Source organism: Bactrocera oleae, chromosome 4 (genome assembly GCF_042242935.1).
Source record: "Bactrocera oleae isolate idBacOlea1 chromosome 4, idBacOlea1, whole genome shotgun sequence".
Taxonomy (NCBI): Eukaryota; Metazoa; Arthropoda; class Insecta; order Diptera; family Tephritidae; genus Bactrocera; species Bactrocera oleae.
The window spans coordinates 65530431-65546569 of record NC_091538.1 but is presented as its reverse complement, the minus strand read 5'-3'; the positions used below and the strand labels follow the sequence as shown (position 1 = coordinate 65546569).

Below are 16139 nucleotides of genomic sequence, written 5' to 3'. Positions count from 1 at the left end.
GTCGCAAATGAGATGCTTGACAACGGAGCTGAGAATCCTTCATTCACTAAACGCATCATTGCTGGTGACGAAACGTGAGCTTCTGAATATGTCGTCGAAGCTGTTCAATAATCTAGCGAATTCCACTCCAAAAAATTAGCCGAACCCGAAAAAGTCAAAATTTGCTGCAGGTCATCCTAGCGGAGGCTTTTAACAAGTATTTGTAAAATTGGATAAAGCGTTGGCATTGCTTGTATTGGCTCAGGAGCCCATTTTGAATGCAATAATTAAGATTTGTATACGTGAAAAATTAGTCAATCCAGATCAGATGTTAAGTATTTCTTGATTTGACTCGGCAACCAAAAGTTCGTATATGAAGTGGTGGTTTAATGCACAGTATAGCTTGTGTCATAGATTCCATTTTCACTATTCCGCTTTTAAAGAAGAAGGAACCAATTATATTCTCGGCATAGAAATTTCATTACAGAATAGGTTTTTCTGGTCATAAGGTCGCTTGCGGGGCCTCTTTAGTACTTTGGCACATTTACTTATGCATTAATTTTAACAGATTTCACTACTATTTCGCTGGAAAATTTGTTAGTTCTAAAAATGTCACATTACACATAACAAGTAAAGAATGTTGATGCAAATTGAAATGTAAAAAATTTTCTTTTGCACAAAATCTGTGCACATTGTAGCATCAAATAATCTGTGAGTGCGGTCATGGCATGACAAACAGACAACGGAGAAAGCTAATGCAAGGCTTCTAGTGCCATGGAAACACATTTTTACATGGAAAAATGTGTTGGTAATTCCTTTGAATCATTGTGCCAACGTTTGATGGTTTTGGACTTTACTCACACAAAAACTATCTTATATAAAAAGTGTACTCGGAAAGGACATCAACAGTGGGGCATTTATCTCAGCGCTACCATATCTGTTTATGTTTACTTTGTCATGATACTTTGTTCGTTGGCGAGTTGGTTGGAGAAGTCGAGTTATTTAAAGGCAACTGTAAGTCGTAAGGTCTTCAACACGATTGGCCTATGGATATCTGCCACGTCGCTAATTTCTATGGGCTATCGGCAATCTCTTCTTTCTTACTTTCGACACCACTAAGATGCAGTGGTGGAATGAACGACTACGTATCGTTTCTGAGCAATTAGAACAGCTTGTCGTTACTTTGGATAAAACTAGCACTACTAACACTACAACTAAAGAACTCCATCAAGGAGATGTTGAAAAGCCAGATGAGGAAAAAGCAGCGTTTAATTTGCTTTTCGGGGTAGGTTTTGCCAAATTTTTTTCGAAACTCCCTCGTTAGTGTAATTTGTTTTTTAAATGTATGTTAAAGAGTTGCGCAAAGCTAGCTACACAGATAATATTTTTAGTCAAACGATATATTTGTATCAATGACTGGGATTTGGTTATAATATGTTAAAAAATACCTTTTGATATCATTTCTATTAAATTTTAAATGTAAAAACATAAAATGTATATCTTTATTTCAATTTTTGGTTTAAAACCTTGAAAAAATCTCAAAATGTACGAGGGAAACCTTGTCAGTTCAGTAGTTAGAGATTTAAGAGACTAGTAATTACCATTACCTTATTTAATGTAAGCGTATACAATTTTAATTTCATACGGAAAATATTAATCATAATCTATGTTTAGATGAAGTTCTATGATTACTCTAAGGTCAGAATTTCTGCCCGTAACTCAAGATTTGATATTGTCGGCAGTATTTCGAAATCTCAAGAATACTGCTAACGGAATTTCATTAGCCCAAACCAACTTCATTTAAGAAACTTGATCTAAATAAGCTAAATTATAAACCATCATAAAACAAATTGAGCGAATATTCACTACTCCATCGTATACTAACCTACCTCAACCTAACCTGACTGAGTTGGGTATTAAATTTAATTTCGATTAAATTAAATTAAGATACTTATTTTTTACTTCAAAAAAAATGCTGAAATAAACACTCAACCAAATATTTGTAAGAACACATAAACAGCTCTCGAATGCAAGTCGCCCAAGCTCAAGTGCGTTGCTGAAGACAAATGTGTCAGAGATCATTCTCTGGCATTTCAACAGTTACATCTTTTTGTGTACTGTGTAACAAGTTCAAGAACCATATTTCAAAAGCGATTAAATCTATATGTACAATAGTGTTAAGTCAACGATAAGGTCTGTCAAGTTTACATATAAATAAAAATTTAAAAAAAAATTATCTCCTTCAACCATACTCATTACTCATTTCATGCAACGGGACTTACTACGGGTTATTACCGGTTTATTATGTAAGCATTTGCGCGTAATCTAAGAAGAGATTTGGAATAGTTATTAAAAAGAGCCAACACATTGCACTGTACAAAAATATCAACTCTGTTTACATCTAGTGTGAATTGACTGACAGATGCCGTACAAATAACTGTGTTAATAGTTGTTAACACTTCATACATATAAATTAAAAATGTTTTAACGTCAGAGGCATTTAAGCGTGTTTTGTTAAATCTAAAGAGATAAATAAAATATATGTTTATATAATATTTATATCTATTTGACTATATATTTTATCTCTATTTAGTGGCGTAACAGACTTTTTTGCAAAATACTACTCTTTCGAGATTTTTGTATTTGCAGATTAAATTTAAATAAACCAAGTAGGTAGTATTAGTAAAGTTAGGTTCACTTGCTGACCTTCAAGATGTGGATCTCATTTGGACTAATAAACAAATTCAGTCCTTTGTGAAGCCAGAAAATATAACTCTTATCTGATATATTTCTACCCCGTCTTGTTTCAAACAGCTTTTACAACTGCCATCCAGTTAGATTTTCTACTTTCGGTCATCCCAAAAAAAACTGCGCTAGCTTGGCGGCCAAGAATGAATCAAGCCAATTTTTGATAACCTCTTCTGATTTCAGTGAGGACGCTCTGCATCGACCGAAACAAATGGTGTTCAGAAGGGTCAAGGTCTGGGCTATAAGACGGGTGAAGCAAAATTTCCCAGCCGCTGTTTTCCAAATAATTTTTAACCGATCTTGCAACATGAAGCCGAGTGTTGTTATGATTTAGAATTATTGCCTCGTGACTAGTCGCAAATTCTGGGAAATTTTCGGTAATCGCTCGCTTCTATTTCATAAGTTGCTGTCAGTAGCGTTCTCCATTAATCGACTCACCCGACTTGAACAGCTCATACATACATACAGCTCGCCGGCATAATGGCTGTTCGTCTTCGGCCAATTTTCATATATGAATGTTTGGGTTGGAATCTGATGCAAAAACGACTTCTTTTTATAGCGTTTAAGCAGCATTTCTGACATCCAAAATTGTCTTTCAACGTCACTTGGCTTAAATTCATACCAAATTCACTGAATTTCCTTGCGTTTGAATGTATTCGGCTACTTTTGAACGTTTTGAAGTGGCTGCTTGAGCAATATCCAGAGATTTTGCGCGTCATCCCGGTAATAATGAATAAAAAACAGGTGTGTGAATTATGATTTTATCTACTGTAATAGCTCTTGGATTAAAACCATAAAAAATGCAAATGAATTATTCATCATGGAAATCTAAACTGGCGACTTCAACAACAACGCTTTATAGAACTTTACAGAAGAAAGATATTGGTCGTAGATGACATCGTTTTCGGAATTGAATTCTTAATCTTGCTGAAGAAAGCTATTGGTAGCAGATGAAAATGGCAGCCATTTTGACAACATTCTCATAACAATGAGGTCTCCGATGGACCCGCATTTTTAGCCACCCAAGGAGTGTCATTCCTGCAATATTTTTCAACATATCTTGAAAAATATTTTCAGTACCTACAACAATATCAAGAAGCGGTAAAGCTAAGCTACGGAATCTCATTTTATCTTTTTAAAAAAATGGCTTGTGTCAATATTATTTTTTCTAATCAAAAAGGATTATTTTAGCTACTGAAATGCACGATTCCTAACTTTTATAAAATATAATTTCATTTACGATAAAACCTTATTTTATCTAAAACTTATCAGTTTTTATCAAAAAGTTAAGTAGTATTGGATCTCTGACTTTCGCCTATATACTGACCACACATATGTATATATGTATGTAGTAATGTCTCTATACCTATCTACCTACCTCTATCTGTACTTCTATCTACCTATCTATGTATTGTATTTGTATTTATATGGGGTTATCTAAGGATTTAATGCGATTAACACACTAGTTACGCCTTCCCCATTTGGTGATATCGGCTTATAATGAACAGAACTGATTTCGCTTTTGCCATTTGAAGTTAGGATTTCAAATTCAACGCTAATGCCAAGCACTAGAGGCAACAGCAAATAAGCACAACAAGTGTAGTGCCGTTAGGAAGTGTTATTAAACGCGCGATTCGGATTCGATAGTCAAACCCGAGTGTATGTATTCATACACACAGTGTATCGTTCGATTTGGGATTACATTAGTACTTAAGTGATTCTTGAGTGGAGCGACAAAGATTAATATGGGTACAAGTAGGCGCTCCTCCAGCTTGGCAAAATGTATGTTTATATTATATTATATTAAATTTGGTAAAAAGAAATTCGATATTTTTCCAATATGTTAGAACGTTTTAGTAATCTCTGTCTCGCGTTACATAAGTGCGATCGTGTACGCTATATAGCATTAGATATATTAGATTTCTTACCAAAAAAAAAAGCAAAACTTTCTAAAAGTTTTTTCATTGTTTCACTGAGTTTGGTTTGAACATGCGTAAACGGCGGACACCAGCAAAGAAATTCGCTATAATTTACAGTTAAATAAAGGTGAAAAAGAAACACAGTGTCTGAAAATGTAAATAGTGTTTATAGTCCTGATACTGTAGGAGTCAACCATGCGCTATTTTGGTTTTGTCGATACCGTTCCGAATATTTTATGTCAAAGTTGCACCACGCTCAAAAAGATCATTTGTCGAAAATGTCGTAAAAATAATGGAAATCGTCGAATCTGACGATTCGATTGCCAGGAGCTAAACATTGTGTATTAAACCATTTGGTACAATTTAAATAAAACTGGAGATATGGCTGGGTGCCACACAAGTTAACGCAAAAAACCTCATGGATGAATTTCCATCTGCGAATTGCTGCTGAAACGCAACAAAATCGTTACATTTCTTAGCGAATAGTTACTGGTAATAAAAAGTTCTTGGTTACGATAAGGTAAAGCGAAAACAGTCGTGGTCGAATCGGGGTGAGCCAGCTCAAACGGTGGCTAAAAAGGTCAGCAAGTACTTGCTATGTGTTTGGTGGGATTGGAATGAAATCACCAACTATGAGCTGTATGAAGTAAATATTCGCCCAAAAGTGGCCAGCGCTAAGCCTCATCGATAGAGACTTGGCAGAAGCTCCGGGAGCTTGGTTGGGATAATATTATGCAACCACGTTATAGTTCGGACCTGACATTTAACGATTACTACCTGTTCTTGTATATAGCGAACAATTTTGCTGGTGAAAAATTCGCTTCAAGAGAAGCTTCTGAGAATCAAGTGTCCTAGTTTTTTGACCAAAGCAACGAAGGTTGCTAAGGGAGTGACAAAAAATTATTGAACAAAACGGAGTCTATTTCACCTCAAACGTATAATTTTAACTATTTTAAATAGAATTTTCAATGTAATGCAAAAATAATGGATTTCTGTTTACTAGACGTAATATTATAAAAAGGATTAAATAGTGATTAAGTGAGACTATACCGATATTATATAAGTATTATTATGTGTTTTTCTGTAAAATTATTGTAGTGCTGCCGCCCACTTTTGGTAGACGACATTTGCAATGTCTATTAATGTTTATCGGTTTCTCCACTGCATTTTCGATGCGCGTTAATCTCTCCGTCGCAATTGTAGCCATGATGGACAGCAAAGCAGCAAATCCAGATTTTCCGGTGAGTGAATAAAGCGAAACTCAGCGAGATGAACGGATTAGTATATATATTTAAATGTTTATACACCACATCCTTGCAGGAGTATCACTGGTCAGAGGAGACTAAATCGCGCATACTCAGCAGTTTCTTTTGGGGTTATATATGCACACAAATTCCGGGCGGCATGCTGGCGCGACGATTCGGCGGCAAAGTGATGTTGTTGTGTAGTTTCTCCACAAGCAGCATAATGGCGCTGTTAACACCGCTCGGCGTCGCCTATGGTGACTGGAAGTTGCTCTGTTTCATGCGCTTCCTACAAGGTTTCGGTCAAGGTGTAACAGTGCCGTCCATGCACACTCTTCTCGCCAAATGGGCACCGGTAACGGAGCGCGGCTCGTTGGCTACGTACAGTTATTCGGGTGCACAATTCGGCACAGTTATAATGTTAGCTTCAAGCGGTGTACTCGCCTCCTCGTCGATGGGTTGGCCCAGTTGTTTCTACATACCCGGCGGTTTGGGTCTTATCTGGACAGTATCGTGGATCATTTGGGGAGCAAGTTCGCCTAGTGAATGCAAACAGATTAGTGTTGCAGAACGTGCCCTCATCGAGGGTTCGCTGCAGCAGAACATTAAGCCGCACGACGATAGCAAACCTATATTGCCCATACCCTGGAAGCGTATTTTCACATCTGTGCCATTCTTAGTGCTAATGGCAACACATTGCGCTTCAACTTGGTGCTTTTGGACGTTGCTCACACAAATACCCACCTACATGAAGAGTGTGCTCGGTAAGGATATCAAAAGTAATGCGCTACTCTCGGCACTGCCCTATTTCACGATGTTGATTTTGGGTTTGGCGTGCGGACCGTTGAGTGATTTCTTGGAGAAGGGCAGTCATTTGAGCGCGACTACAAGTCGGAAGATTTTCAACTCCATTGGTCAATGGGTGCCGGTGCTAACCTTGATTTGGTTGGGTTACACGACACGTGAACAAGCAAACTTAGCTGTTTTCTTGTTGACGTTCACCGTGAGTATCAGCACGACAATGCATTTGGGCTGGCAGGTGAATCACATCGATTTGGCGCCAAACTTCGCCGGTACGCTCGTTAGTTTGACCAACTGTGCGGCAAATGTTTGCAGCATTATTGCGCCTCTAGTGGTGGGCTTCATCGTCACTGATACGGTAAGTCTCTGTTTTTACATCAAATGTTATTATTACAATATTATTATTATTATTGAAACATATTGCTTATCACTGACATTTACAGAGTAACCCCAACCAGTGGCGCATAATCTTTTTTATTGTGGGTGGCATAAACTTTTTCGGTAATCTGATGTTCGTTCTATTCGGCACCGCCAAACTGCAGCCCTGGAATAATGAGCGCGAACCAAAGGTTGATGACAGCAAAGTCGATGCTGAGAAGGCACAAGAAATGGAACCGCTTAATGAGGAAACGGCTGATGTTCCAATAACCAAAGCAGAGTCACAAATGGTGGTTTAATTGAATTAAGTCAGTAATTTGGTTTTCTTAAATTAGTTAAATTAACTGAACTACTGTATTATTAAGAAACATATTTTTTTGTGATTGTACTCCGTAGTTGTAGTTATAAGTAGTTCTAGTATATTCTTATAAATGAAAAAATTAGTTAACAATATTTAAATGGTGATGGGTATTTTGTATGTAAGCAATATCAGCACCGGGACCTTTGGTCAGTAGTGATCTTCCATATTTTTATTTACGACAAGTCTTGAAGTTGCGGAAAAGTACGATAAAATATCTCGCAAGGATGAAATAACCGAAATATGTGAGTGGATTGACTACTAATTGGTATGTACAAAGATATTAATATATTTGACACGAAATTTTAATTTACATGTTCCGTTTTTGGAAAAAAATAAATATACGCATAATAATGTAAAAAAATATGCTTCATTATATTAATTTAATTATGCTCAGAACTAAGACACCCGGCAAGGAGGGTTTGTAAAATAGTTTTGATCACCTTACGGTTTGCAAAACCTAAAATCGAGATAAATTCCAATGATACATATATAATGGTATTATATACATAAAGCTATCAGTATAACGAAACGAGTTGAATTTTAGTCTTAATCTTGGAATCAGTATAAAAATTAATGGAATCCGCGTTCACTCCCCATACAAAGATTATGTTGGAAACTGCTGAAAGTGCGACAACTCACTAGATAAATACGCTAGAAGCATTAAACTCCACAAGCAAGATGGCACTTAAAGACATCAAAGAAATCGATGTAATGTAACTGGTCAATGGGCGTGGCACCAACACCCACCTTTAAGTATTGTAAAATCCTATATCTCAGGAACTACTCGACCAAATGTGGTTCATACAACTATCCTAACATATTTATGTTACATTATGAAAATGGGCGAAATCGAGCCAACCACGCCTACTCATCACATAGTACAATTTTAAATTTCCTCTGATGCGTTCACTTTACAATATATAAATCTAGCACCAGTAATGCTATCCGAAGTTGGGAAAGATAGATAGATAGATATTAATAGGCAATCTCACGTCTCAAAATTGTTGAAACCGGAACATAACTTTTCAAGACCCCAAATATCGAATATGTATATAGGGATAGGCTAATGTGCTTGGAATTTTTAGAAACGATGTGAGAGCTCTTTCCGGCCTTCTAAGTGTCGCTTGTTTCCAATTTTAACTAATGGAACATATAGAAAATAAGGAAAGCCGATGATTTAATGGAAAAATATGAGTTGATGAAATAAATATTAACATACATAGAGGCATTAATTGGTTTGATATAGAGGCGAAATTTAAATTTGTATTTATTTAAAAAATATATATAAATAAATATACGACAATATAAAAATATGTCTTTCTGTCTACAATGGCACTGAAAAGTTGTGAACATCTTTTCCATCGACAGTTTTGACTTCAGTAAACTCAACAAAAACACAAAAATTACATATCTATTCCAAGTCTTTCGTGCCAGGTTTTTATATGTAAAATATGACTAACAATTTAAGCATAATTAAGTTAAGAACAATGAAATTAGGACTGAGCATAGTTCGATAAGCTAAAATCTTGACAACACAAAATATATAGCTGTAATTATTCATCCCATCGGAAATCAATCTCTAGAACAAGCTTCACCTGATCTACCTTTTTAGCGAGTGATATCAATTGGCAAATTTATCAAGTGAAGATGCCTGTAGAATTCTCATACACTTTCTTGTTTTCGTTTTATCTTTCAAAGTTCTTCTAATAATTGAATAAAATATTTAGTTGTGTCAATAATTTCTTCGATTTCCGTTATATGTTTTGCATGCTGAAAATGTGTTGGGCTTTTCAGACTATTCCTAACCTTCGAACAAATGTAGGCAACGTTTTATCTATAATTTTCAAAAATATACATAAACTGAAAGCACAGCATACATTTAGGCACAAAAAAGAAAAATAGCCATAATTTATTCAAGTTACGCACCTAATTTGCTTGAAATAAAATTTGTTCGTTGTGAGTAATTAAAATAGAGTGAATTGAAATAAAGGAAATGGAAGAGATGATCACTTTCAATTAGATTAAAACAATTTTTAAATACAAAGGGTTTTCATGGAAATGTATAACAATCTGATAACTCGAAATAATTACCAAAAAGCTGTAGCAAACGAAATAATTTTTTATTATGCAAACTTAAGGTATCAAAGTCAAAATGAGAAAAACCACTTGGGCTTTGACTTATTTTAGGTTTCGCAATTAAGAATTTGATTGCTGTAACTAGAAAAAAAAAAATATAAAAATAGATATGTGTATGTTTAGTCTACTGTTCTAGCATTTTTATGACACCACCAAAGAAAGAAACTTTCCACACACGGATTGCGTCAGAACTGAGAAGATATATCAGTATTTGCATAAGACTTAGACGGCAGTACCAATAAAACTGAACAGAAGCGAAAAAACGTTACGGACATACATAAATGTCGGTGAAACCCGACACACGCCTCACAGAAACATATTATATACATACAATTTTATTTATTTGCAGAGTTTGTTTCCTATGTAGTTAAGAGACTGAATTTATCTGATTAAATAATATTTTTATACGATTTTGTACTTACGCATGATAAACGCTCGACTAATGATCTGGTTAATAAGTCTTTTTAAGCAGAAAAATCTGCAAAATTATTATCACTTTTCATAAAATTTCAGTTCAGTAGCTTCACAGCCGCAGCGCTGTTAAGAAGTGCAAATTTTGTTTTAACTTCCTGCAATTATTCTCCGTGATATTTGTAAATAAGATTATCGCAGTTTACCTAAAATGGTGTTAAATAGGAAAACTTCAGGCGTGCCAAAATGTAAGTAAGCACACGATTGCTCTCTGAAGCAAATATTTGGGTATAGAATTGCATGTAGAGGAAATAACAAATGTTGCTCATACGCCATGGCACGCGACTAACTGTCTGTAACTGTGTGTGAAAGTGATTGACTTTAATAATAGAATACTGATAGTAGCTGATATTTAAGAAAACAAAATAAGCTAATTTAAAGATAATATAACGCTAGAGTGTATTTTAAGCACTCTCAAGCCTCAAAATTATTTTTACGTAATTATACTTGATAGTATAGATAAATCTTGATCTCTTTAGATCTCGTCTAGTATGGGCTTTCGCGATTTTTGTGGTCTAAATAGACTCAAAACACACGTTCTAGAATGGTTTTTGACTATTTGGAAACGAAAAATGTGTATGCTGTCGAGTCAGTTCTGAGTTACCTTTCCTCCTTTGAAGTCCATACTGAAAGTTCATTTCGATAATAAGTCAATTAACTTAGTACGCATCTTATATCCTTTAACCTAAAAAAAATGTTTAATCAATGATACCACAATTGTGGACCTTATTTGGAATCCTCCATTCTTGGATTCCTAATATTTTTTTGGCGTAAATCGAATAAATATCAACAAATTTTTAAATAACTTTTTTTGTAAATTGGGTGAAAATTTCTTCAGATATTCAAGCCAATTTTAAGATAAAGAAAGTCAGAAAATGTTTCAAGTCTTTCGTCTTGAAAATAAAGATCGTTTTATTAACCATTGAAAACCTGCAAATATGCACTAAAATCTTAAAGCTTTTGAGAAGCTTTGAAAAGTTTATGTGATGTAACAGACTCAAAAGGGACATGTTTTTATATGAAAGCTAAATAGAGGTCTATCTTTTAATACTTTCCAATGATAGAATAGCTAAGTTTGACTCTTTAGATTGTAAGAAAAATTATTCCTTTTTCAAATGTGTTTCTTTTTTTTATTATCTACAGTACTCGCGCCCACCTTCGGAAGACGCCATTTACAATGTTTCATGATATGCATCGGCTTCTCGGCCGCCTTTGCGATGCGCGTCAATCTCTCTGTAGCCGTTGTGGCAATGATGGATAACAAAGCCGCCAACCCAGACTTTCCCGTAAGCATAATTGAGTCAAGTTGATTATGTGATTTTTCTCTAATCTATTCTAGGAGTACCAATGGTCGGAGAAAACCAAATCACGTATACTAAGCAGCTTCTTTTTGGGCTACATGATCACGCAGGTACCAGGTGGTATGCTGGCGCGTCGCTTAGGCGGTAAAATATTGTTATTGCTGAGTTTCTTCATAAGCAGTGTGCTAGCGCTGCTCACACCATGGGGAGTAAGTTTGGGCGGCTGGAAACTCCTGTGCAGTATACGCTTCCTACAAGGTTTGGGACAAGGCACAACAATGCCCGCAATACATACACTCGTCGCGAAATGGTCGCCGGTAGAGGAGCGTAGTTCGCTCTCAGGTTACTGTTATTTAGGTGCACAATTGGGTACGGTCGTCATATTGGCCTCAAGTGGTGTGCTGGCTTCTTCCAGTCTCGGTTGGCCAGGTCTCTTCTATATACCTGGCGTTGTGGGTCTCTTATGGTCTGCGACGTGGATCATTTGGGGAGCCAATTCGCCGGATGAATGTCGTAGCGTGAGTGCAGCTGAGCGTGCGCTTATTGCAGAATCACTGAATATGAAGGCGAAACAAGAGGAGGGTAAGCGACCGCCACCTGTGCCATGGCGCAAAATCTTTACATCGCTGCCTTTTTTGGTTACACTACTATCACATTGTGCTAATTCGTGGGTATTTTGGACGCTGCTCACTCAAATACCATCGTATTTGAAGAGTGTGCTCGGAATGGATATCAAAAGTAATGCTCTACTCTCGGCGCTACCTTATTTAACAATGTTACTTTTGGGTATGGCTTTCTGTCCGCTGGCCAATTACTTGGAGAAGAGCAATCGCATTAGTGCCACAACTAGTCGGAAACTGTTTAACTCGATTGGTCTGTGGGTGCCAGTCATAACGCTGATTTGGTTGGGTTACATGACGCGCGAACAATCCGATTTAGCTGTTATTTTACTGACATTTACAGTGGGCATGAGTGCGGCTACGCACTTGGGCTTCCAAGTCAATCATATTGATTTGACGCCAAACTTTGCTGGCACTCTCGTGGGCTTAACAAATTCAGCGTCACAAGTCGCAAGCAGTATAGCGCCACTGCTGGTGGGATATGTCGTCACAGATACGGTTAGTTCTTTACATTTCTTGTTTTAATTGTCCTATTTAAAATATTATTTCTCTTTTCATTTCACAGACAAATCCTGAACAATGGCGCGTTATATTTTTCATAGCCGCCTTCATTAGCTTCATCGGCAATCTGCTCTTCGTGTTCTTCGGTACAGCCAAAGTGCAATCATGGAATGATGAGCAAACGGAGAAGGTTTATGAATTGAAGCCACTTAATCAAGTAGTCATTAAAGAGTCCAATGGAAAAGAAGAAATTACGAAATAGGCTTATAATAAGACTTTGACAGTTATTTAGTTTAAAATAAAATTCTTAATAAGATACTAAAGTTTATTTTTTGTTAATATTTAATCTTTGAGACCAGTAAGGAAGACTGCATTGGTATATCCCTATCTAAATTCTTAATTTTTTGGGTTTACGGTTTAGGTTAGGTTAACTTGAGTTCACGAATAATCTCACTTGGACAGCTGGAAACGCCTGTCCGTTGTGATGCCCAAAAGTCGATAAATTCCCTTGAGCTTGCCACAAATTTATTGAGGCATCTAATATCAACTCCAGCCAGTTAGCCTGGTTAAAAAAATATATAGCAACGGAGATGCCGTATTCTGGCGAAAGCTGGACAATTGCGGAGAAAGCGTCCAGAAATTTTTCCTAAATACTAAAGTTATGTTTGAAGTAGTATTGCCTTAGAATTAAGCCTTTCAATGAAGTGCCTGGGTACTGCAATAATCTAAAATATTAAATAAAGCTCTTCGTATAATATCTAAATCCTGTTGTACACTTTGTTTAAAATTTATTTCTCAATATTTTTGGCAAGCCGTTAAGTCCACTGACTGATAAATGGAAAGATACTAACGCTATTCTCTAGTTTTCTACAAATTTTTGTATACGCTCGTAAAACTCTATTTCAGGGCCATATGAATATCAATATTATTGAACTTATTCTTTATGTCTCTTTTATTTTGGATCTAATCACTTAATTCATCTGGATCAAGTCAAAGAGGGGTGTTGGCATATATTTTTAATTTCAACTCGTTAAAATATGGACTTTTTTACTAGAAGAAGAAACCCATATTTGTGGACAGTAAGAGCTTATCGATTGCTCTACCTAGAAACCTATACATTATAGAGCATAGTATAATGAAAAGCATAAACGGGTAGAGAACAGAGAACTATAGCTATATCTGAGAAGACAGATTGCTTTTAATCGAATTACTAAAGTTGTTCCATTTTCAAGGCCACGACTGTATCGAAATATGTGCGCGCCAATAAGTAGGCAACACTTTTGTTTCAGTATTTTCGGCAGCTGATGGTCGGTCGTACCGTAGCGCAAAACATAAAATCTATAAACAACATTATTATTTGTTTCAATAAATATATAGAATAAATATATGCCACCAGCCAGCTTTCAATATGATTTCAATAAATTTATGAGATAAAAACCTATGACCCACCAATTATGTACGTGGAGAGATGAAGTAAGGCTAATCGGGTTGAACATTTAACTCATTTTTCCTCTTTCCTCTCTTACTTGTTGAGCAATTCCAAGATTGCTATCACGGCATTTTTTTACTGATAAAACCTGACAAAAGTTTTTATGATACTGATTATATCACAGTATCGGCATTTAACATAACTAAAAATTGTTTCAATTTTGTTACTTTGACTGTCAGGAAAGTTGTTGAGTAGCGAATCGAAGAAACAACTTGCGTATTTCCGATAAAACGCCATAAACAAATGAAGATTAATAGAAACCACTTTAATGGGGCATACATTTGCATGCTCTTGAATTGAATAACTTATAACTATAAAACTACTTTGATATTTTCACTGCCACACCTCGTTTTATTAAAAAATTATATAAAAATGTATAAAAGCGGTGATCATTTTCCTAAGCAAACATTTCTGTGATATATATTTTTTTAATTTTTTAGGCAAACAAATATATTTGGTTAATCACAGTATTTCTTTGCGTATCTTAATTATCAATAAAAATTCAATCAAAATTTTTTACGTCACATATTGGCATGTCATCGAGGGAGTGAATTGTTTAAATCATTAATCAGCTACTCTGAGACTCATCAAAACTTCTAGTTTAAATTAAGACCCACACAGAAATTGTAAGAGAAGCGTGGACAAGTAGCTGTATATATAGCTATATGCTTGGCTATAAAATAACTCAATTCAATAACTAACAATCACACGTGATATTCAAAGCTGAACTTTGCTTTCAATCTTCCATAAAACGCGTATATAAAACCATATGTACATAAATAACAAGCTTAGCAACAGCTAGAAATATATGAAAACTGATTTTTAAGTTCATAGCGATTTACATATTTATAAACATATAGTATATCTACCCGGTACCCGGTAGTAAAATATCAAAGTTTACAACTAGTATTCACTTAGTTCAAACTAGTCCGAAAATTTTTCAGGCAGACAATAGGCGGATCTGACTGCCAGCAACTTTAACTTGTTCTCATAATGCAAGATAATCTTTACCGGAAAGAAAATTAGCGACAATGTAGAGATATGCGGCGAAACTGGAAGCTACTTTGTAGCAGAAGGCAAACCGTATTGCTAAAATTACATAAAACTAATAGAATATCGGTAAGATCGGAGGATTGTCATCGAAAGAATTTGTTTTTCTTTAAAAATATATGAGCTTTGCCGCCTGTTATACACTAACTTGTTGGGAGATTGGTTCGACAAGAGAGTATCGTTATGTCGGCTTATATATAGGTATTTTATAAATAAAAAACACGGAGGACTTGAAAGAAACCCAATTCAAAATAACAATAAACGTTAACTTCGCTGTGCCGAAACTATAATACCCTACACAAGGGCATTTCAAATAGTGTAAAATATTATAAAAATATCTTTATCTTGAATTATCACAGCTCGTTATGCTAATAATTATATATATACTTATATACATATGTATGTTATTTTTCTAGGTGTTACGAATTTCGTGGCAAACTTAATATACCCTAATTAGTTTATACAAATCCTGAATGTATAAATTAAACTAGGCAACTACATATATACATAGTATATTGAACCATCATGAAACCGGTAATTTCTAAACAAAATCTGAATATTGACAGTTTCTGAGACTTCTATATGTAAGAAGTATCATCTGCTGGTAAGGAAAAAAGAAAACACCTGACTTATTACATCACAGTTCATTTTAGTTGCATGGTAATCTAGGTTGTAACTAGATGATTTCATCACAGGGTACACAAGAGTACTAGAACACAAATACAAAAATATTTTCGTAGTAAACTCAGCTGATAAGTAAGTTCAACTTAATAATATATACATATTTTATAAAATTTATTTGATTAAAAACTAATAGCTAAAACAAAACTACAGTTGATACGAGTGGTTGTGCGTCAAGTGCTCAATTTTTAAATATAATACAAAAATTGTGTAAACATATGCAAATAACTAAATATAAATATTAATTTATTAATTAATATAAACTAGAACAATTGAGTGCTCAGAAATTAGCTGTCCCGCCAGTATTCACAACAAGCGCTTATCACTGAATATACTCGTATCAGGCATAAAAGATTTAGACCCCTGTCTATAATTTTGTTGTCTTCATCGCGTGCGTGAAAGGACGGCTTTGTCTGTCGTTGACACTGCCACATTGTCTATTCCGTGATTTGTCGATGGT

General features: G+C 35.3%; 2 protein-coding genes across 2 annotated transcripts; both read left to right on the top strand.

The window, feature by feature from the left end:
* Positions 1 to 4232: 4232 nt before the first annotated feature.
* LOC106627323 (putative inorganic phosphate cotransporter) lies at positions 4233 to 7791 on the top strand. Its single transcript, XM_014247405.3, has 4 exons — positions 4233 to 4509; positions 5745 to 5887; positions 5967 to 7049; positions 7135 to 7791. Exons 1-4 carry the CDS (start codon positions 4473 to 4475, stop codon positions 7366 to 7368), a joined length of 1497 nt encoding a protein of 498 aa, XP_014102880.2. The 5' UTR covers positions 4233 to 4472; the 3' UTR covers positions 7369 to 7791.
* Positions 7792 to 10053: 2262 nt separating this feature from the next.
* On the top strand, positions 10054 to 12782 carry LOC106627248 (putative inorganic phosphate cotransporter). The gene is made up of 4 exons (XM_014247311.3): positions 10054 to 10225; positions 11181 to 11323; positions 11377 to 12456; positions 12524 to 12782. Exons 1-4 carry the CDS (start codon positions 10189 to 10191, stop codon positions 12719 to 12721), a joined length of 1458 nt encoding a protein of 485 aa, XP_014102786.2. The 5' UTR covers positions 10054 to 10188; the 3' UTR covers positions 12722 to 12782.
* The last annotated feature ends 3357 nt before the right edge of the window (positions 12783 to 16139 follow it).

Excerpts from the sequence above, each read along its gene's own strand:
- LOC106627323 (XM_014247405.3), top strand. The coding sequence starts at position 4,473 with ATGGGTACAAGTAGGCGCTCCTCCAGCTTGGCAAAAT. Across the intron at positions 5,888-5,966 it reads CAGCAAATCCAGATTTTCCG|GAGTATCACTGGTCAGAGGA; the intron begins GTGAGTGAATAA and ends ACATCCTTGCAG. Across the intron at positions 7,050-7,134 it reads GCTTCATCGTCACTGATACG|AGTAACCCCAACCAGTGGCG; the intron begins GTAAGTCTCTGT and ends TGACATTTACAG.
- LOC106627248 (XM_014247311.3), top strand. The coding sequence starts at position 10,189 with ATGGTGTTAAATAGGAAAACTTCAGGCGTGCCAAAAT. Across the intron at positions 11,324-11,376 it reads CCGCCAACCCAGACTTTCCC|GAGTACCAATGGTCGGAGAA; the intron begins GTAAGCATAATT and ends AATCTATTCTAG. Across the intron at positions 12,457-12,523 it reads GATATGTCGTCACAGATACG|ACAAATCCTGAACAATGGCG; the intron begins GTTAGTTCTTTA and ends TTCATTTCACAG.